This window comes from Tamandua tetradactyla, chromosome 1 (assembly GCF_023851605.1).
Source record: "Tamandua tetradactyla isolate mTamTet1 chromosome 1, mTamTet1.pri, whole genome shotgun sequence".
Lineage (NCBI taxonomy): Eukaryota > Metazoa > Chordata > Mammalia > Pilosa > Myrmecophagidae > Tamandua > Tamandua tetradactyla.
Genome location: NC_135327.1, coordinates 62,731,333 through 62,753,739, shown reverse-complemented (window position 1 = coordinate 62,753,739; position 22,407 = coordinate 62,731,333). Strand labels below are relative to the sequence as shown.

At 38.6% G+C, this 22,407-nt stretch overlaps 1 protein-coding gene across 1 annotated transcript; it reads right to left on the bottom strand.

The window, feature by feature from the left end:
- Nucleotides 1–475: 475 nt before the first annotated feature.
- Nucleotides 476–1,470, bottom strand: LOC143680772 (olfactory receptor 4C5-like). The gene has a single exon (XM_077157268.1). The coding sequence runs from the start codon at nt 1,421–1,423 to the stop codon at nt 476–478; it is 948 nt and encodes a 315-aa protein (XP_077013383.1). The 5' UTR covers nt 1,424–1,470.
- Between the last annotated feature and the right edge of the window lie 20,937 nt (nt 1,471–22,407).

Genomic DNA, 22,407 nt, shown 5'->3' with positions numbered 1-22,407 from the left:
TTTCATCCTTCCAAACCCAGTGATTTCTGGTTGATTCTTATCTGCCATCATAAGAGTACACTGATGTCAGCAGTTGAGATTAAAGCTGCTCATTTTGTTGAATTTTCAACAAAATTCTACCTCTAACCATTCTTTATGGTTTAAGTATCTGGGCTATTGGTTACATACGCTATAGCTGAATATTTGTAGGTAACTTTTCTATAGAATATACAAAGCCATGGATTTTTTAAAGATTGTGACAATTTTATACCAATTAGCAATATCCCATTGATCAATAATTTATATATGCAAAGATGTTTCTAATTGGAAGGGACTTTACACACCATATAATTAAATAATGATAGTTCAGGAAACAGGAATTGTTCAAGATTCCAAATAACAAGAGATATAATATACTTAAGCCCACATACATTACCACCACACCATTACCTTTTGCTTTGAACACACTTGTAATTAAAACATCACTAAATTTTGTTTATCTTGCCTTTTTACCTGAATTGTTACCCAAGATCAGTCTTTGGTTCCAGAGCATCCTCATTGCGTTTTTCACCTCTGCATTTCTGAGTGTGTAGATTAAAGGGTTTAACAAGGGTGTTATCATAGTATAAAATACAGCCACCACTTTATCAATGGGAAACGTGGTCATAGGACGAAGGTATACAAATATGCAGGGCACAAAGAATAAGACAACCACAGTTATATGTGAGGTACAGGTAGAGAGAGCCTTCTGCCGTCCTTCAGAGCTCTGAGATCTCAGGGAGAAAAGAACGAGGACATAGGAGGTGACAATAATAGAAAAACTGAGCAAACACAGGAATCCACTGTTGGCAGCAACAAAGAGTCCAAAGATGTGTGTGTCAGTGCATGAGAGTTTCAGCAGAGGATAAAGATCACAGAGGAAGTGGTCAATAACATTGGGGCCACAGAAGGGCAACCACAGCACAAAAAGGATCTGAATCAGAGCATGAAGAAATCCCCCAGCCCAGGACAAAGCTACCAGAAGTCCACACATGTGCCAGTTCATTATGATCACGTAGTGCAGGGGCTTGCAGATGGCCACGTAGCGGTCATAGGCCATCACCATGAGCAGAACAATCTCAGCTCCACCAAGGAAATGCTCTGCAAAGAGCTGAGTCATGCATCCACTGAAAGAAATGGTTTTCTTTTCAGTGAGTAAGTCAAATATCATTTTGGGGGTCATGGTAGAAGAGTAGAAGCCATCTAAAAAGGATAAGAAAGACAGAAAAAAATACATGGGGGACTTCAGGGCTGGGCTGGTGACAATGGTCACTACAATGAATAGGTTGCCCACCAGGGTGAGAAAGTAGGTGAGTGTAAACATGAGAAACAGAAGTTTCTGCACATCTGGGTTTAGTGTCAAGCCAAGCAGGATGAATTCTGTCACATTGTTCACTGTTTCCATGAATCCACTTCTGCCTTTGGATAACTGATTTCTCTGCAAACACCACAGGGATTTGCAAAGGTGATAGATCACTTTTTATTAAGAAATGTTATGTCTGTTAAATAATTCATATTCAATATAATTGATGGAAGCCCAAGGCAGAGAAACCATAGACTAGCAGTGTATTTTTAGTAACATGTTGAATACCTATTCCTCTTTTACATGCATGTACACATACACACACATGCACATGGTTTTTGGTGTTTAACATGCTCGGAGCCCTTGCTACAGTCATACATAGCTTAATCCTCACTCAATCACTGCCATAAATGTGTTCTTCCATGTAAATAGAAACAAAAAGGGACCTTTAACAGGAGTAGGGGCTTGAATTTATAACACTCCAATTTTCCTATATCTCTTTATTTTCATCCATGCTGATGAGGCAAAGGTGCAGAGTTTATCTTGATTTTTTTCATGTTTAGGGTGTCTATAAAATATCAGATGAATCCAATTAAAATTAGAGTTGATGCAGTCATATTTCAGAATCAAATGAGCTGTGTGAATAGTTAAAGGTACATTAGATATTCCCTGGCAGTAGACTTGTGAGCTATACTACTTAAAAACAAAATCATGTAAGAATATCATAGATATAAGGAAGAAGATAAAACAGGCAGCATGATGCAATGCAATATTATCTGAATTTATTTGAAATTCTAAAATTCACTAATTGAGGAATTTCTGTTGTATTTTAAATTCAGTTTGCTTTGGCAAACCAAAACTCTTTTAAGGAATTTATGAAAAAGTCTCTGGATATACTAAAAAAAAGACAAAACAGATACATTTAAGGCAAAGAAGCAAAAGCACCACAATTTATTGTATATGTCTTCTTCAGAATGGACAGACTAATTTTGTACTGTTTCCACTGACTAGTGTTATGTGGTATTATATTTGGGCCTTAGACTAAAGGTGACTAACTTGATTACATATTATAGAGAAAAAAATAGTAAAAGGCATATAAAAATATAATTATTATATCAAAATTTGTAGCCAAAGATATGGAAGTATTTGCACATACTTCCAAATTATTGGTAAAATAATAATAGAGTAAATCATATATCAACAATTTTATTCTTGAAATATTTGTCTCTATAACATTAAATGAGTAAATAAATGAACTGAGAGAGAAAGTAAGTGGACTAAGTACTCAATACAAAAAGTTAGATAAATAAACAATTATATTAGGAAAGAGAGTTTGAATCAGAAGTCCACACAACTGAGAGAGGAAAATAAAATGATAAATTCAAATCCACACTGGGTTTATAAAATACTGATCAAATTGATAATACAGGTAAGTTCAATATGAAGTAAGTATGGTCAAAATCTGCAAGATCTTAATTTTAAAAATATCTAAATGAGCGTTAAGAATAGCTACATAGGAGTAATAAAAATTTTTCAGTAATTGATAGACATTTTTCAAAGTAAGTCATCTCTTCTTGTTAGCCCCTGAAGAGATATAAAATAAAAAAGAAAATAGTGTGCATTAAATGTTAAAATAAAGTATGCTCAAAAACAGAACAGAAAAATATGTACTTCATATCTCAGTGAAGAACATGTTAAACAGAAAGAAAAGTTATATAAAAGGACAAAAATATTGGATTCAACTACATATAGTTATGGAATACAATAGAGAAATAATTGAAACAAATATGACATTTCAACCATTATTATAGAAATAGCTTTTACAAGTAAGAAATATTCATTCACAGCTTTATTAAAAAGGCAGTATCATCGAAAAGGTAATTCTCAGGAAAAAAATTAGACATCTAAAATTCCTGCATTTCATAATTCATCAAGCAAATGAAATACTTATTAATTGGAGAGTTAGCAAATATTTATATAGTTTCTCTGAGTGTGTGTTAATAGATAATTTTCTGTACTCCTTTTCTTGGAATCTACTCTAGACAAAAAGATATGGTCAAAATTATGCTTACAGATTGTATTCCATGATTTTAAAAAATAGCAATGAAAAAGAGAAGGCAACCAACGTCTACCACAGAAGGTACAGTTAAATGAATTATGGTGTAATTTCATAGTTATGAAATATTAGATGTAAATTGAAGTGAATTGCAAGAATATTAATGATGTAGAAATATGTTTTCCATACAATACTGAGTGTAAATGCAAGATATAAAATTACATATATATGAGGATCTCAATTGTCTCAAAAGATTATATACGGGCGGGCCATGGTGGCTCAGCAGGCAAGAATGCTTGCCTGCCATGTCAGAGGACCCGCGTTCTATTCCCGGTGCCTGCCCATGATAAAAAAAATAAAAAATTATATACATTAAAAAGCATATAAAGAAGATACACCTAGACTAATGGTGCTTATTTGATAATGGAAGTTAAGATAATTTTCATTTCTTCCTTTATAAATTCTGTGTCTGGATTTTTATATATTATTTTTATTTTTACAGTTTTATATTTTTTGATATTTTTATATCAGTAAAATAATTTAATTAAATAAGTTTTATTTTCTTATCTCAGGCTTAGGTTCATAACATCTCAAATGACATATTCTGAGTTGTCAGTTTATGCTGTTTATTATTCCAGAAATCTGTGATAGTAGAAACACATTTATAAACATAACTTACCTGAAAATTGAATCCTAGGATCATCTCAAGAGAAAAATACTAATAAAGAAATCACAGGTTTTATCTACCTCTCATAGTGCTTTGGGAGAAGTAACAAGCTTACCCAAGAAAAGTCATCTTATCTGAAGAGAACACTTACCATGGAGTTAGCAAACACTGAGCCATCACTCACTGCTGCCTTAAAAGTTTATTCATCTTTACCTTAAGTGTAGCACTTCTTTACCCCAATTAGTGACTAAGAATGATTGCTAAAGGAGACTTCTCAAGTAAATCTTAGTTTTGGGGATGTGTTTATCCTTTCTCTATAGGTTCACCCCAGCCTGTTAGCTAGCCACAACTATCCCAGCTCAGATAAGAATTTCTTTATTCAGAACTTCCAAAACTTTAAGCTTCAATAGCAGTTGAAAGGGAGAAGCCTAACCATTGCAGCTCAAGCCTTCTCATTGTACATTAGCCAGTCTTGCTTTCTTGACAAGATAAAGCATAGTAAAAGAGTTTCTTGATCTTTGCTGTAGCTGTATTTAAAGACCTGAGAGAAGCAAGCTATGTTAAAGCAGAATAATAAGGACTGCAAGTACCATAACTCAGGAACAAATAAAAGTTGCCCTGGAGCACAAATCTCTGGTATAAGCTCTTATAATCCTTTTCTTCAGAAACCCTGTGCTAAGACTGAAGATAGATCCTTTGGTCCCTCTGAGTCTGGATGTAAGCAGTTTGGCAATTTAGAACCAAACAGCATCAGTAATGTATGGCTGGTTATATTTATTAGGTGTTCCAGGCTCACGAATCCTGAGAGTGTGTCATTATTTTCATGGATGGCTACAGGTAACTATATACATGGGTATTGCTCAGGCACCAGGAAGGCTACTGGATACTCTGATCTTTCAGTTCCCAGAAGATTAGAAACAGCAGCTTCAGCCAAGATGGCAGCCAACCCAGTTCATCATATTCTATCATGTAGCTATAGCATCTGTGACCAAGGTGGGGATATGGGAAGTGGATAGCCAACTGGGTTAGGTTATCAGTCTGTCTCTTAAAGGCTGTGGTTTGGAAGTGATCCTAGAGTCTGGGATATATGGCACAGAATGTTCTAGTATCAGAAGAATGGGTATGTGAGTTTTTCAGAGCCTATAAAACAATTCTAATAAATACCTGTCTTCAGAGTTATAGGGAGCATTGGGAAAAATAAAATGTGAAAAAAATCTAAGTCATGGAAAACTGCTATTCTACTGTTGATGCCCTGATGGTAGACACATGCAGCAGACTAGGGAAACTAAATTGAAGTTCTAACATGCACTAAGAAGAGCTTTAGAGTACAATAAATTGTACCTCCTAGGTTTGGCTTGTCTATTTATTACCTATGTAAACTTGGGCAAGTTTCTCATCGTCTTTTGGCTTTATATCCCACATCTGAACAAAAGGAATGAGAAGGAACCTATCTCAAAGACTGTTTGGGGGCTATATGAGCTAATGAACATAATCCCTAGAATGTGTGGTTTAGAGTAAGCTGTTTTCTGCTGTCATGTCTATAGGAAATAAGAGCTCAGAATGTGACTGTCCCCAGGTTTTAACAAAAATGGTCTCATGTAATATATGTAGCTTGTCTTCTTTTATATTGTGGATGGTAGGATTCTGGGAAAATGAAAAAAAATTAGTAGAAAAGAAAGACCAAGCTTAAAGGTATCAATACTAAATCAGAAGTAATCATAAACCTATAATGGTTCTATGAGTTCTATGAGTGTTTACTCTCCACCAAAATATCCACAAAATGTTGTAACAGATAAAGGAAATGTGAATATTATAAGAAATAATAAATAATTCAGACTTTCATATGTTAATGAATTTGCTTAGTGAGATGTTTTGTCTAAGTCTCATGTAATCTCCATGAGGAAGATAGTACTATTTTCATTTTAAATGAAAAGAAATTCACCCAGGCTATAATGCTAATAATTAGAAGTACTCAGATTTAAGTCCAAAGTGATCTGATTTCTAATCCTGAGCTCTAATCATTGTGTTATAGTATCGAATCAGACAGTGGTGCTGTAATGTGTTTACATAATAGATGTGATGGGAGGGGAAGGGCTGATTCAGACCAGCTCTGGATTATTTAGGAGCTTTGGTTCAATCACCAGGGGGAAACAGGATTTACTCCTCAGAGAGAGCCCATGTTCAGCAGCTGAATAGTAAAGAAAATAGAATGAGAAAAGTAATGAGACCATTCTCTGTAATAAGCACTCTGCTTATTCTGGTATCTCATCTGATTCCCACATAATTCTCATAAGGTAGATACTGACATTTCCATTTTATGCATAGGGAATTGCTATTCACTTTAAGGATCATTTGGTTAAGATAAAAAGACTGATAACTGGTAGTGATCAGAAATAAAACTAGACTGGTTTGATTTCAAATCCAGATTCTTATCATGTTATTATACCTCATTAGACATGGGTGCTTTGATGTACCTAATACACTATATCTAATGGGAAAGGAAGGGGGACTCAGACTAGCTCTGGAATGTTTAGGAGCTCTGATTCTATCAGCAGGAGCAGGCAGGTCTTACTCCTCAAACAGATCCCATGTGCAACTGCTAACCAGGAAAGAGAGACATTGAAAAAAGAAAACATGGATTTTCCTTTTTTGCCTTCAGTCCTTTCCTTGGAACCTACCTGAGGGCACTCAAACAGATGTAATTTTGGTAATTACCTCATGCAAATTGTTTGGAATGATAGACTGCAGAATTACTACTTAGGACCATAGATATTTCTCCATTAGTGGTGCATGGCAGTATTCTAGAGATTCAATACGCTAAAGATATGATGTTGGATCTAATTCCCAATTCTTCTATATGCTATATAATTCTTGCATGCCGAATACCTTGCATGATCTTTCAAAACAGTCTTAAATAACATAAAGTTATTAGGTGGTATAACAAAAATATAGTATGTGATGTCATCTAGTTGGTACATTATAAATAGAAAATACTTGGAAAATATTTTCTAATTTAAATAGAAAAAATTATTGCATAGCATACATTTCCACTATTATTGTAATGTTCTTACATTTGGTGGCTTCTGACCAATCTATGTGATCTTAAGCAATTTGTTCAACTTCATTATGCTTCAGTTTCCTCTTCTGAAAAGTGAAAATAATAACAAAACATTACAGGATTTTTATGAGGACCAAAGTGGTCATTGAAGAATGATGTAGTGTTGGAGCTGTAGGTGTCCCCGAAAAATATGTTTTTAAACTGAATCCACTCCTTGGGTGTGAATCCACTGCAAGTGGGTACCTTGTGTTGAGATTGCTTCCATTAAGGTATGGCCCATTCAATCAGATGGGTCTTAATCCTGGTGCTGGAATTCTTTATAAGCAGAATAGAGATAAGGGACAATAATCAAAGTAAAGAATACACCTGTACTGGTTTAAGGCTGTTAAGTACCCCTAGAATAGAAATGTTCTTTTGGTCTTGATCCAGTTTTCTGGAGTCAGATCTATTGTTTAAGGTGGAGCCTTTCAATTAAGTTGTTTGCATGGAGATGTGACTCACCCAATTGTGGGTGGGACTTTTGATTAGGTGACTTCCATGGAGATAGGTCTCTTTACATGCGAGGTGGATTTTAATCTGTTTACTGGAGCCCTTTAAGAAGGAACCATTTTGGAAAGAGCTCAGAGCTGACACAGACAGAGACATTTGGAGGGGCAGAAAGGGGAAGCTGTTTGAAACTAGATGTCAAAGGACCAACAGATGCCAGCCATGTTCCAAGCTGACAGAGGTGTTCGGGATACCATTGGACTTTCTTGAGTCAAAGAATCATTCTTGGACATGTTTATGGCCCTAGAACTGTAAACTTGTAAATTAATAAATCCCCTTTATGAAAGCCAGCTCATTCTTAATGTACTGCATTCTGGCAGTCTTTGCAAACCAAAACAACACCGAACAGAAACCAATGTCATTTCAATATTGACTAGGTAGGCTCATACACTTAGTGTCAATGTTTGCTCACAGTGCCCATGAAAAGCTCATTGGTACACAAAACTAAAATCTTTGTGGGGGGTACTAATATCTGTTTGACTCTTCCTTAGGTAATTCAACATTTCATTTAAAAACATGTACTCTAATTCTATTCAAGCAACCCATGTTCAACAACGTGTTTGGTGGATAAATGATCCTTGACCCAAACACACTAAAGTAGCCCTGGTAATGTTGACACAGTTCTAGGAGTCCAAGTAGAATCTTCTTTTACTGAAGATGGTCATAGTGAGGAAAAGGACTTATTGGCTCTTATTGGCCACTTAAAAGAGATGTTTCCTCAGGATGAAAGAAAAGATGGCAAGCAACCTGGACAGGTAAGATAGTTGTAGAAATATTGGTAAGACAATCTCAACAATATATACACAGTATAACAGGAAACACGGATGGAAGAGATAATGTACACTGATGCAAGAGAAGTTGTAATGTATGCTTGTCCAAATGGATGCATAGATAGCTTAAAGGAAATGGAATGGTGTATTGGCAACGCAACACTGGAATGAATTTATAGCTTAGGGGAATACATGAAGAGCTGATGTATCTTCTTTAGGTACTCCCTAAATACCAAACTGCACAGTCAACCAACACCAGACATATTCAATAGTGTATTTAGTCTGAATCAGAAATCTGTTAAAATTTACTAGGAGTTTGCTAGTTGGGCAAGGTGGTCATTACTTAAAAGTAAGGCTAATTGGGGTTCTTGTGTCAATAGAACTTTTTAGCTTGGAGCAGGAAATATGACTAAGCCATGAAGAGACTGATAATCCTGAATTAAGTGGGACTCAACCCTTGGTTTATAGTCCAAGCCTTTACAATATTTAGTAGATAGGCAAGGGCCTGTTTTGTTGGGAAGGCCAAGAATATTCTATTGTAATTCTAAAGGGCTTATTGTATAATTACCTTAATCTAACAGATATTGTAACTGCTATTTGGTGTAATACTATGTATAGTTGGTAGGATTAATTTGATTGTTTTCATCAAAATACGTGATAATTTTGATACTGGTAAGCAAATATGTTGGAAACTCAAATTAAAACCTTCTCATGCCATTCCATTCAATGCATTGGTTTGGTAAGAGGAGGAATTAGTGCTAGTTAAGAATCAATTAATTGTTACATTAAATCAATCTATTCATATATTTCATAAAGTTCAAAGTTCAGCAGTGAGAGGGGAATATGAAGTTGTCAAACATGCATAAGAACAAGCTTGTGCTAGAATATTTGGCAAAACCCATGAAGATTGTGCTTAGATGTCTCTTGGAACTCCCAGGCTTGTTTCTTGACAGCAATTCCCTTACCTTATTTAATGGTACAAATAATTCGCATTTTGACAATTGTTTATTTGATTTTCTGTTAAATCAATGATACAAAATAAGCAGGAGAAAAATTGACAATTAGTGATTTAAAATTAAAAAGGCTTGATTCTGTCAGTGGAGGGGCTATATAGGAAAATGTTATTTCACAACTCAAAGAGAAAACTCTATTCTTATCTCTGGATACTTGTGTTTCTGTCCCTTGGCCAGTATGAGGGCAGTGAAATTTTTGATGTGGGGTTTAAAGTCCAGCTCTCCCTTGGTAATCCCAATGGGCAGTTTTGTTACTGGTGGTTTTCATCTGACATAAGTTGCTTGACCAGAGGGGCACAAATACCATACTGGGAACATATGCCTTGTACTCTCTTCAAATCAAGATTAATCATGTGATCTTGGTGGTTCAACTAGAGACAAAGCTTTCCTGTTTGTGAATCAGAATTCCATGAAGATTATGCTTAGATGTCTCTTGGAACTCCCATGCCTCCTTGCACTCTGTTTGTCTTCTTGTAGACTATGTTTTGCCTTAAAAATAAAAACTGTACCTGAGTATGCTGTCTGGATCACTTGAGTCTTTTCCAAAACCCAAACTCATGAAATCTTGCAGGTGATGATGCCATTGGAAACAAATGTTTTAGGATCAGTAGGATCAAATGGGGAAGTGAGGGAGAACGGAATTATACAACTTTATGTCTTTATTGAATCACAAAATCTTTATTTTGCATTGCCTGATCCAATGAGCACACACATGGGTTTAAATTTACTTGTACTCATGGAACCTGATACTGATGCCCAAGATGCAATATCCATGCAATTAAATTTGTCAATACATATTTCTATGATATTTTAAGGTGGGTAAAAACCTTAGTTTATATAGACAATTTAAGGATAACTAAATGTGGCCAAAATGCCATGTGGCAAGGACAATCCTGTGATTTTTTTTCCTATCAAATTATAGGATATTCATCTGAAAGTGTTTCTAAAATAGTGTTAATAAGGTAGATTTTATGCAATCCTATGGTTAAGTTGTATGGTTCGGTTAGAAAATTCCCTGATTGGGAGAATGTTGTGGATCAAGGGTAGTAATAAATGGACATAGTGGTACATTAAAGCATAGAAAAGAGGCATTCATTGTGGGTAATGTTATCAAGAAGGAATGCAATCATACAATTTCTATGAGACTACTTTGGAATAAGAGATAGTACTCTTAGCCATCTCTCTGTAGTATGCTGCTGATTAACATCTAGGTTCTGGAAATATCCTGCAGACCTGTTTACTCAAGAGAGGATGAGTTGGATTCTGTAGGAGTGCATGATGGATGGTGGAGAATGTTGTGATAAGGGGCCTGCATTCTGAAAGGTCAGAATCAGGCCAAGCCAAGGACATAGATTAGTGAAGGCAGTGTTCGTGACTAGGAAGCAAAAATTGTTATGCGCATGACTAGTCTCGAGGAAGTTGGGAGGGGTGTTTTCAATAAACCTTGTGCAAAATGTTCTCCAAAACAAGAACTGATAAGCTTCCTGGACTCTCTATCCATAACACATAAACCCAAGATCATTGTTTTACCTAAGGTCATTACTCATGAGAAAGTTGGGTGTTGCCTGTGTGAAGAAAAGCCTGTTCTCGGAAGCATTCAAGGCTGTTCAAGCAAGAGAGCAGTCTCCTGTTCACCCATATCCTCTTCTATTAGGGTATTTCTTTCACTATGAATGAGTGCATCGGTGTAACCCCTGACAGGATTCTTGCTGATTTGCAAGCTCTGCCTAATATTTCTGCCCATCTTATTTGGAGAAAAGAGTTGTAGTACTATGATGACCTAATTTATGGACAGACCACTATACCTTTAGATTGCCTTTTTTTATTCTTGGCATGAATGGCTCCATGAATTGAATCAGGTCTCTGGCATGGCTAAGGTGAGAATTCTGTCACTGAGTCACCACTGTACTGCTGTCCTTTAGATTGCTTTAGGCTTTATAGACTAGAAGTTATACTGACCATCTGCTTAATTTTTAGATGACCTATGAGAACTATTAGAAATGAATCATATAGGGCATAGAAGAGATTCTGTGTGTGCACAAATTGATACGAAATATTGCCAGACTCTCTATATGATGGAAAGAAGATTTCTTTGGATTGCCAGGTATGTCAGAACTTCACTTACCAGTTTTAATATATCATATGTGAAAATAGAAGGAATGCATTTAAGAAAATTAGAAATGGAACTGAGAAATAGCCTTGGGGGAGAGGACTTTGGATATCATTTATAGCCCCATATAGCTGATATTTTTCCTCTGGAAATATGCTAATTGTATTCATGGGAAGATTTATGCCATACCCAGATGGAACCGAAAATGGGATAGAATATACTCAAGTGTAACTGACATAGGATATGTAAGATTTAAAGGGAACACCTTTACTTCAAATTTTACAAACCTGTAAAGGCCTAAGAGCAACAAAATATCTGATGGTTTAATCAACAATTATACCACTGTCATGTTCAGGCTCATGTGTCAACTTGGCCAAGTGGTGGTACCTGTTTGTCTGGTTGGGCAAGTCCCGGCCTGTCTGTTGCAATGAAGACATTTCATAGAATTAAGTCATGATCATGTCAGCTGCATCTATGGCTGATTTCATTTGTAATCAGCCAAGGGGAGTGTCTTCTGCAATTAATGATGCTTAATCTAATCACTGGAAGCCTTTTAAGGAGAGTTCAGAAGAGACAGGCTTTCTTCCTGCTTTGGCTGGTGAGACCCTCCTGTAGAGTTTGTCCAGACCCTCCATTGGAATCATCAGTTTCACAGATTGCCTTGTGGATTTTGGACTCTACATTCCCATAGTTATGTGAAGCACTTTTATAAATTTTATATTTGTAAGTGTTTCCTGTTGATTCTGTTTCTCTAGAGAACCCTAACTAATACAACTTGGTACCAGGAGTGGTTCTTAAGAAACAGAATCTTAAAAATGTTTTTTTATGAATAGTTTTCTACTCTGACTGGACTCAAAGGCACTAAGGACTCTGATTCCCATAGTCAGAATGATACTCCCAATCCATGGAGTGAGTTGGCAAAAGAGATAGTCAAAATATCACCATTTGATTCTCTTAATGCTTCACTTGTACAAAGCCAGGCTCTGGGGAATAATGTTTTTGACACCTTTACGGAGTTTTGTGGAAATAAGAGGTATAGAGATGTTGGCTGATTTTTGTTAGATACACTGGATACATTAAGAAGTGAAAGGGATGGGCTTAAAGCTTCAAATGAGAAGCTTAAGCGCTGTCTGACAGATGCAGAAGTTTCTATGAGTATCCTGAAGGAAAATCTTATTTTCTGTAGCCATAGACTTGAGATCTATGAAAATCAGACTCCGTATCTTATTTTTAGGGTAGCAACTTCAGAGCATAAACTGAAATCTCAATGTTGCAGGGTGCCTGCCGTGAAAGTGAGGGTATTGTTTGGGAAGGAGTGGGACCTTGAAAAATGGGATAGTGACATATGGATTGATAATGATGTCAGGGGTGAGGTTCAAACCCTAGGTTATGCTGAGTCTTCTCTAGATAACCCTGTAATAGTCTTCTCTGAGGACATAACTGCCCCACCTTCAGCCTGCCTTGAAGAGTTGGCCACCCAACCTCCTCTTGAAGGGATTAGCCCTAGAGTGATTAATCCTGTTTCATCAGATGAAATGGCAAATGAATGTCCTGAAGCAAATGGCTTGGAAAATACTTCTAATTCTTTTCATGACCAACCCCCACCACCCCTCATTTCTTCCAGACCTATAACTAGGCAAAACTCCCAAGAGGCACCTAAAGGTGAGGTACAAAGTATCACACATGAGGAGGTACGTTATACTCGAAAAGAACTGTGTGTGTTTTCCAATTTATATAGACAGAAATCAGGGGACTATGTGTGGCAATGGACTTTAAGTTGTGGGATAATGGTGGGATGAATATAAGGCTGGATCAGGCAGAGTTTATTGAGATGGGCCCACTAAGCAGAGATTCTGCATTCAATGTTATAGCTCGAGGGGTTAGAAAAGGTATTAGCAGTTTGATTCGATGGTTGGTTGAAACAAGGATCAAAAGGTGGCCAATATTACCTAAGGTTGAAATGCCAGAATTTCCCTGGTATAATGTAGATGAGGGGATCCAGAGGCTTAGATAGATTGGAATATTAGAATGAATTTATCATGCAAAGCCTCCTCTTACACCCCAGGAATGTACGAAGGATGCACCTTTTACCAGAATGGTGAGAAATAAATTTGTCAGACTAGTGCCACCATTCCTGAAGAGCTCTGTGGTTGCACTTCTCTGTAGGTTAGATATTACTTTAGGAACTGCTGTCACTGAACTGGAATCCTTAAATATAATGGGGATGATGGGATCCCGAGTTGGCAAAGTTAGGTGGCAGTACTTACTCGTCAAAGAGAGGGTAGATGTGGCTATTATAATTGACAGCAAACTCAAAGCAAGAGTCAAAATTATATGACTCCCAGAGATTTGTGGTATTGGCTAGTAAATCATGGTGTCCCTAGAAATACAATAGAAGGGCAGTCTACTAAATTTTTGTTCAGGCTGTATAAACAAAAAAGTTCTAGGTCAAGTGAACAGAAGTCTAACCTGAATTACAAAAAGAAAGAGCCAAGACCCCTTAATCAATTTCCAGTCTTTGAGGCAGTTTACAGACCCACAGCCCCTTGAATGAAGGGAAGGCCAGGTCCCTTTGGGGGAGAACCCTGTTATACTGCCACAAATTTATACTGCTAATCTTCCTCCAAGCCTTCCCCAAGGAGACCAAGGGCCTTTTACCAGGGTAACTGTGCATTGGGGAAAGGGAAATGATGAGATATTTTTGGGATTATTAGACACTGATTCAGAAGTGACATTAATTCCAGGGGACCCAAAATGTCACTCTGGTCCACCAGTCAGATTGGGGCTTATGGCGGTCAGGTGATCAGTGGAGTTTTAGCTCAGGTGCATCTCGCAGTGGGTCACATGGGCCTCTGGATCCATTCTGTAGTTATTTCCACAGTTCCAGAATGTATAATTAGAATAGACATACTGGGCAACTGGCAAAATCCCCACATTAGCTCTCTAACTCATGCAGTGATGGCTATTATGGTCGGAAAGGCCAAGAGGAAGTCACTAGAAATGCCCCTACCTAGCAAAATAGTAAATCAGAAGCAATACTGGATTCCTGGAGGGATTGCAGAGATTACTGCCACTCTTAAGGTCTTGAAGGATGCAAGCGTGGTGATTTCCACCACATCCCCATTCACCTCTCCTATTTGGCCTGAGCAGAAAACAGATGGGTCTTGGAGGATGACAGTGGATTATTGTAAGCTCAACCAGGTGGTAACTTCAATTGCCACTGCTGTTCCAGATGTGATATCATTGCTTGAGCAAATCAATACATCCCCTGGTACCTGGTATGCAGCTATTGAACTGGAAAATGCTTTCGTCTCAATAACCATTAGTAAGGACCACCAGAAACAGTTTGCTTTCAGCTGGCAAGGTCAGCAATATACTTTCACTTGCCTCAGGGATATATCAACTCTCCAGCCCTATGTCAGAATCTTGTCCACAGGGATCTTGATCGTTTCTCCCTCCCACTAGATATGACATTGGTCCATTATATTGATGGGATCATGTTGATTGGACGTAGTGAGCAAGAAGTTTCTGCTACTCTAGACTTACTGGTAAGGCATTTGTGTGTCAGAGGAAGGAAGAAAATCCAGCAAAAATACCAGGGCCTTCTACCTCACTGAAATTTCTAGGTGTCCAGTGGTGTGGAGCGTGTCGAGATATCCCTTCTAAGGTAAAGGATAAGTTACTGCATCTGGCCTCTCCTATGACCAAAAAAGAGGCACAATACCTAGTTGGTCTGTTCGGATTTTGGTGACAATATATTCCTCCTTTGGGTGTGCTACTCTGGCCCATTTATCAAGTGACCAGAAAAGCTGCTAATTTTGAGTAGGGACCTGAATAAGAGGAGGCTCTGCGACAGGTCCAGGCTGCTGTGCAAGCTGCTCTGTCACTTGGGCCATATGATCCAGCAGATCCAATGGTGCTGGAAGTGTCAGAGGCAAATAGAGATGCTGTATGGAGCCTTTGTCAGGCCCCCATAGGAGAATCACAATGCAGACCCTTAGGATTTTGGAGCAAAGCCTTACCATCTGCTACAGATAAACACTGTCCTTTTGAGAAACAGCTTTTGTTCTGCTACTGGGCCTTAGTAGAGACTGAATGCTTAACCATGGGCCACCAAGTTACCATGAGACCTGAGTTGCCTATAATGATCTGGGTGTTGTCTGACCCACAAGCCATAAAGTTGGGCATGTGGAGCAGCACTCTACTGTAAAATGGAAATGGTATATATGAGATAGGGCCAGAGCAGGTCCTGAAGGCACAAGTAAGTTACATGAAGAAGTCCTCAAGTGCCCATAGTCTCCACTTCTGCCACATTACCTTCTCTTTCCCAGACCAGAGCTATGGCTTCTTGGGGAGTTCCTTACAGTGAATTGACTGAAGAAGAGAAAACTCAGGCCTGCTAACTGATGGTTCAGCACAATATGCAGGTACCACCAGAAAGTGGACAGCTACAGCACTACAACCCCTTTCTGGGGTGCCCATAAAGGACAGTGGTGAGGGAAAATCCTCCTAGTGGGCAGAATTTTGAGCAGTGCACCTGGTTGTTCATTTTGCTTGGAAGGAAAACTGGCCAGAGGTGCACTTCTAGACTGATTATGGGCTGTTGCTAATGGTTTGGCTGGATGGTCAGAGACTTTGAAAGACCGTAATTGCAAAATTGGTGACAAAGAGGTCTGGAGCAGAAGCATGTTGATAGATCTTTCTGAATGGGCTAAAACATGAACATATTCGCGTCCCATGTGAATGTGCACCAGAAGGTGACTTCAGCGGAGGAAGGTTTTAATAATCAAGTGGATAAGAGGACCTGTTCTGTGGATACCAGCCATCCTCTTTCCCCAACAACTACTGTCTTGCCCAAAGGGGTCATGAACAAAGTGGTCATGGTGGTAGGGATGGAGGGTATGCATCAGCTCAGCAACATGGACTTCCACTCACCAAGGCTGACTTGGCTACAGCCAGTGCCCAATCTGCCAATAGCAGAGACCAACACTCAGTCATCAGTATGGCTCCATTCCCTAAGGTGACCAACCAGCTACTTGGGGGCAGGCTGATTACATTGGACCACTCCCTTCATGGAAGGGGCAGTGATTTGTTCTAACTGGAATAGACACATACTCTGGATATGGAGCTGCTTTCCCTGCACACAGTGCTTCTACTAAAACCTCCATCCCTGGACTTACAGAATGCTTTTTCGATTGTCATGGTGTTCCACACAGCATTGCTTCATTGCTTCTGACCAAGGAACACACTTCACAGTAAATGAAATGTGGGAATGGGCACGTGCTCATGGAATTCGCTGGTCTTACCATGTTCTCCATCATCCAGAAGCAGCTGGATTGGTAGAATGGTGGAATGGCCTTTTGAAAACACAGTTATGGTGTTAACTAGGTGGCAATGCCTTGAAGAGCCAGGGTAATGTTCTCCAGGAACTGTATATGCTCTTAATCAGTGTCTGCTGTATGGTGCTGTTTCTCCCATGGCCAGGATGCATAGGTCCAGGAACCAAGGAGTGGAATGGAATTGGTACCACTCACTATTCCCCCTTGTGATTCTCTAGGAAAATTTTTGCTTCCTGTCCCTGTCACCCTGAGCTCTGCTGGTCTACACATTTTAGTTCCAAAGGGCGAGTGCTTCCACCAGGAGAAACAACAATTCCATTGAACTGGAATCTAAGACTGCCACCTGGTCATTTTGTGTTACTCATGCCCCTGGATCAACAAACCAAGAAAGCGATTACATTATTGGCTAGGGTGATTCATCCTGACTTCCAGGGGGGAAACAGGACTGCAACTACACAATGGAGGTAAAGAAGAGTTTTCTTGGAATATAGGAGATCCCCTAGGGCATCTTTTAGTACTACCATGCCCTGTGATTAAAATCAATGGAAAACTGCAACAACCCAATCCAGGCAGAACTACCAATGGCTCTGAAAATTCCGGAATGAAGATTTGGGTAACCCCACCAGACAAAGAACCACAACCAGCCAAAGTGCTTGTTGAGGGTAAAGGGAACATTGAATGGGTAGTGGAAGAAGGTAGTGACAAATATGAACTATGACCATGTGATTAGTTACAGAAATAAGAACTGTGATGCTGTTTTGTTCATGTTATACTATTTAAGTTCAAGGTATCAAATTTAAGAATGAACATTATGCAAAGACTTGCACCCTATTCTGGATAGATTTAATGTGTTTCCAGTTATATGCAGGGCAGTTGAGTATTGTTAGATGAAATAAAAATACCTGTTTTATTGTTGTTGGTTTTTTATTTAATTTTTAACTTGACAAGGGGTGGACTGTCATGGTCAGGTTCATGTGTCAACTTGGCCAAGTGGTGGTACCTGTTTGTCTGGTTGGGCAAGTGCTGGCCTGTCTGCTGCAATGAGGACATTTCATAGAATTAATTCATGATCACGTCAGCTGCATCCACTGCTGATTCCATTTGTAATCAGCCAAGGAGAGTGTCTTCTGCAATGAATGATGCTTAATCTAATCACTGGAAGTCTTTTAAGGAGGATTCAGAAGAGAGCTTTGGCTGGTGAGCCTCTCCTTTGGAGTTCGTCCAGACCCTCCATCAGAATTGTCAGCTTCATAGTCTGCCCTGCAGATTTTGGACTCTGTGTTCCCATCATTATGTGAGACACTTTTATAAATTTTATATTTGTTGGTGTTTCCTGTTGATTCTATTTCTCTAGAAATCCTAACTAATACAACCACCTTGCCAGACATTCTACAAATATTTTAGGTACTGACATGGGGTACTAAGGCAATACAAAATCAAAATCAAACTTATCCAGATATAAAATGCTGGCTCACCCAAACTGGGACACCAGATTGAAATCTGTTACAAGTGATTGGCTTTGGCTTTAATTTGACTAGAATTTAATATCTGTATTTAAATAAATTTAATAAGTTCTCTAGTGGAACACTGTTGCATGAAAGGCAACATGATATTTGTGGCCACTTAATTTATAGGTTTGAATTTGCAAACAACGCAGACTTCAGTAATATAAAAACAGATTTTATTAGTAAAGTAATTAAAAGAAAATAATTGAAAGAAAGTAATTAAAAGAACTCTCAAAAATAAGGCATAATTATATTACCAGATAAGATGGTAACAGCACCTTGAGAGGAGTGTTGGGAAGTCTCAGAAGCCACATTCCAAGTCTCATTGGTGAAAATCCACAGCAATCTTGGAGATGGTATTCAGAGTCTCCTTAGTTAAAATCCAGAGCAAAGCATTCTTTCCCCAGATTGCATTATGATGAGACGTTCTCTCTTTCTCATAAAATTCTCCTTTGTCAAATTTGAGAATGCGGAAAGAGGAGTATCTGGGAGTTCGCGAGGCAGCGGCGATGGACTGAAGATGGGGACGGTGGTTGTAGCTCTGGAAGTAGCATCTGACACCCAACGTGGGCCTCAAAGAAGAAAACTCTGAAACAATATTAAGGAACCAAGGAAAAGTCTCCATTAGAGGGACATTTGTCCAGCTGATAGAAGAGGACACAAGTCATAATGCCAGGACTTCCGGAGAAGATGGCGGCTTAGTAAGACATGCGGATCTTCCTTTCTCCTCCAGAACAGCTACTAGGGGAGTAGAAACAGTACAGAACAGCTCCCAAAGCCACTACAGAGATAAAAAAGACAGCATATCCCATCCTGGAACGGCTGGCTGGCTGAAAGAACCCGCTCTGGTGAGATCACCGAGGGGTGCGGGCTTCACCGGGCAGGGCGGCAAGCAGCCGGAGACACTCCCTTCCACCTTCCCGGGCTGGCAGGGAGAATTGGACAGGAGGTCCCCTCAAACCGTGGCGGCTGGCGCCCACACCACACGCAGCACCCCGGACCAACTGAAAGAATTGGATTGGAAATCCCCAGGCCGCGGAGAACAGTGACGGGGGGGGGCGCCTTCCAAACCTGTGACTCCCCGGGAATGGTGCACACTCCTGGGCGGGCCGCTGCGGCTGGCGCCCTCCCACCATGCTTGGCGCCCCGGGCCAACTAGGAAATTCGGATGGGCGCTTTCCCGGGCTGCGGCGGCCAGCGACCCTCCTCACGTTCAGACCCCGGGCCGGCTGGCACTCTTCCAAGCCGCTTCGGTTAGCGAACATCCCGGATGGCGAGAGTTTTCCAAAGTTAAAGGACCCACAGCACCATTTACTGGGGGGACCCGCAGACAAACGTGTGCCACGAGCGCCACCTACTGGGCAGGATAAAAAAAAAAAAAAACAGAACCCAGAGATTTCACAGAAAAATCTTTCAAACTTTTGGATCCAACACCCAGGGAAATCTGTCTAAATGCGCAGACACCAGCAGAAGATAATGGATCACGCTCAAAAAATTGAAAATATGGCCCAGTCAAAGGAACAAACCAATAGTTCAAATGAGATACAGGAGCTGAGAAAACTAATGCTGAATATACGAAAAGAAATGGGAAACCTCTTCAAAAACAAAATCGATAAATTGAGGGAGGACATGAAGAAGACATGGGTTGAACATAAAGAAGAAATAGAAAAACTGAAAAAACAAATCACAGAACTTATGGAAGTGAAGAACAAAGTAGAAAAGATGGAAAAAACAATGGATACCTACAATGATGTATTCAAAGAAACAGAATATAGAATTAGTGATTTGGAGGATGGAACATCTGAATTCCAAAGAGAAACAGAAACTATCAGGAAAAGAATGGAAAAATTTGAACAGGGTATCAGGGAACTCAAGGACAATATGAACCGCAAAAATATACATGTTGTGGGTGTCCCAGAAAGAGAAGAGAAGGGAAAAGGAGGAGAAAAACTAATGGAATAAATTATCACTGAAAATTTCCCAACTCTTATGAAAGACCTGAAATTACAGATCCAAGAAGTGCAGTGCACCCCAAAGAGATTAAACCCAAATAGGCGTTCTTCAAGACAATTACTAGTTAGAATGTCAGAGGTCAAAGAGAAAGAGAGGATCTTGAAAGCAGCAAGAGAAAAGCAATCCATCACGTACAAGGGAAACCCAATAAGACTATGTGTAGATTTCTCAACAGAAATCATGGAGGCTAGAAGACAATGGGTTGATATATTTAAATTAGTAAAAGAGAAAAACTGCCAACCAAGACTCCTATATCCAGCAAAATTGTCCTTAAAAACTGAGGGAGAAATTAAAACATTTTCAGACAAAAAGTTACTGAGAGAATTGGTGACCAAGAGACCAGATCTGTAAGAAATACTAAAGGGAGCACTAGAGTCAGATACAAAAAGATAGAAGAGAGAGGTATGGAGAAGAGTGTAGAAAGAAGGAAAGTCAGATATGATACATAAAATACAAAAGGCAAAATGGTAGAGGAAAATATTATCCAAACAGTAATAACACTAAATGTTAATGGAATGAATTTCCCAATCAAAAGACATAGACTGACAGAATGGATTAAAAAACAGGATTCTTCTATATGCTGTCTACAGGAAACACATCTTAGACCCAAAGATAAACATAGGTTGAAAGTGAAAGGTTGGGAAAAGATATTTCATGCAAATAACAACCAGAAAATAGCAGGAGTGGCTATACTAATATCCAACAAGTTAGACTTCAAATGTAAAACAGTTAAAAGAGACAAAGAAGGACACTATATACTAATAAAAGGAACAATTAAACAAGAAGACATAACAATCATAAATATTTATGCACCGAACGAGAATACCCCAAAATACGTGAGGAATACACTGCAAACACTGAAAAGGGAAATAGACACAAATACCATAATAGTTGGAGACTTCAATTCCCCACTATCATCAATGGATAGCACATCTAGACAAAGGATCAATAAAGAAATAGAGAATCTGAATATTACTATAAATGAGCTAGACTTAACAGACATTTATAGGACATTACATCCCACAACAGCAGGATACACCTTTTTCTCAAGTGCTCATGGATCATTCTCAAAGATAGACCATATGCTGGGTCACAAAGCAAGTCTTAACAAATTTAAAAAGATTGAAATCATACACAACACTTTCTCGGATCATGAAAGAATGAAGTTGGAAATCAATAATAGGCGGAATGTCAGAAAATTCACAAATGCGTGGAGGCTCAATAACACACTCTTAACCAATGAGTGGGTCAAAGAAGAAATTGCAAGAGAAATTAGCAAATACCTCGAGGCAAATGAAAATGAAAACACAGCATATCAAAACTGATGGGATGCAGCAAAGGCAGGGCTAAGAGGGAAATTTATGCCCTAAATGCCTATATCAGAAAAGAAGAAAAGGCAAAAATGCAGAAATTAACTGTTCACTTGGAAGAACGGGAGAAAGAACAGCAAACTAATCCCAAAGCAAGCAAAAGGAAAGAAATAATAAAGATCAGAGCAGAAATAAATGAAATTGAAAACATGAAAACAATAGAGAAAATCAATAAAACCAGAAGTTGGTTCTATGAGAAAATCAATAAGATTGATGGGCCCTTAGCAAAAAGAAGAAGAGAGAGAATGCAAATAAATAAGATCAGAAATGGAAGAGGAGACATAACTACTGACCTCACAGAAATAAAGGAGGTAATAACAGGATACTATGAACAACTTTACACCAATAAATACAACAATTTAGATGAAATGGACGGGTTCCTGGAAAGACAGGAACAACCAACTTTGACTCAAGAAGACATAGATGACCTCAACAAACCAATCACAAGTAAAGAAATTGAATTAGTCATTCAAAAGCTTCCTAAAAAGAAAAGTCCAGGACCAGATGGCTTCACATGTGAATTCTACCAAACATTCCAGAAAGAATTAGTACCAACTCTCCTCAAACTCTTCAAAAAAATCGAAGTGGAGGGAAAACAACCTAATTCATTCTATGAAGCCAACATCACCCTCATACCAA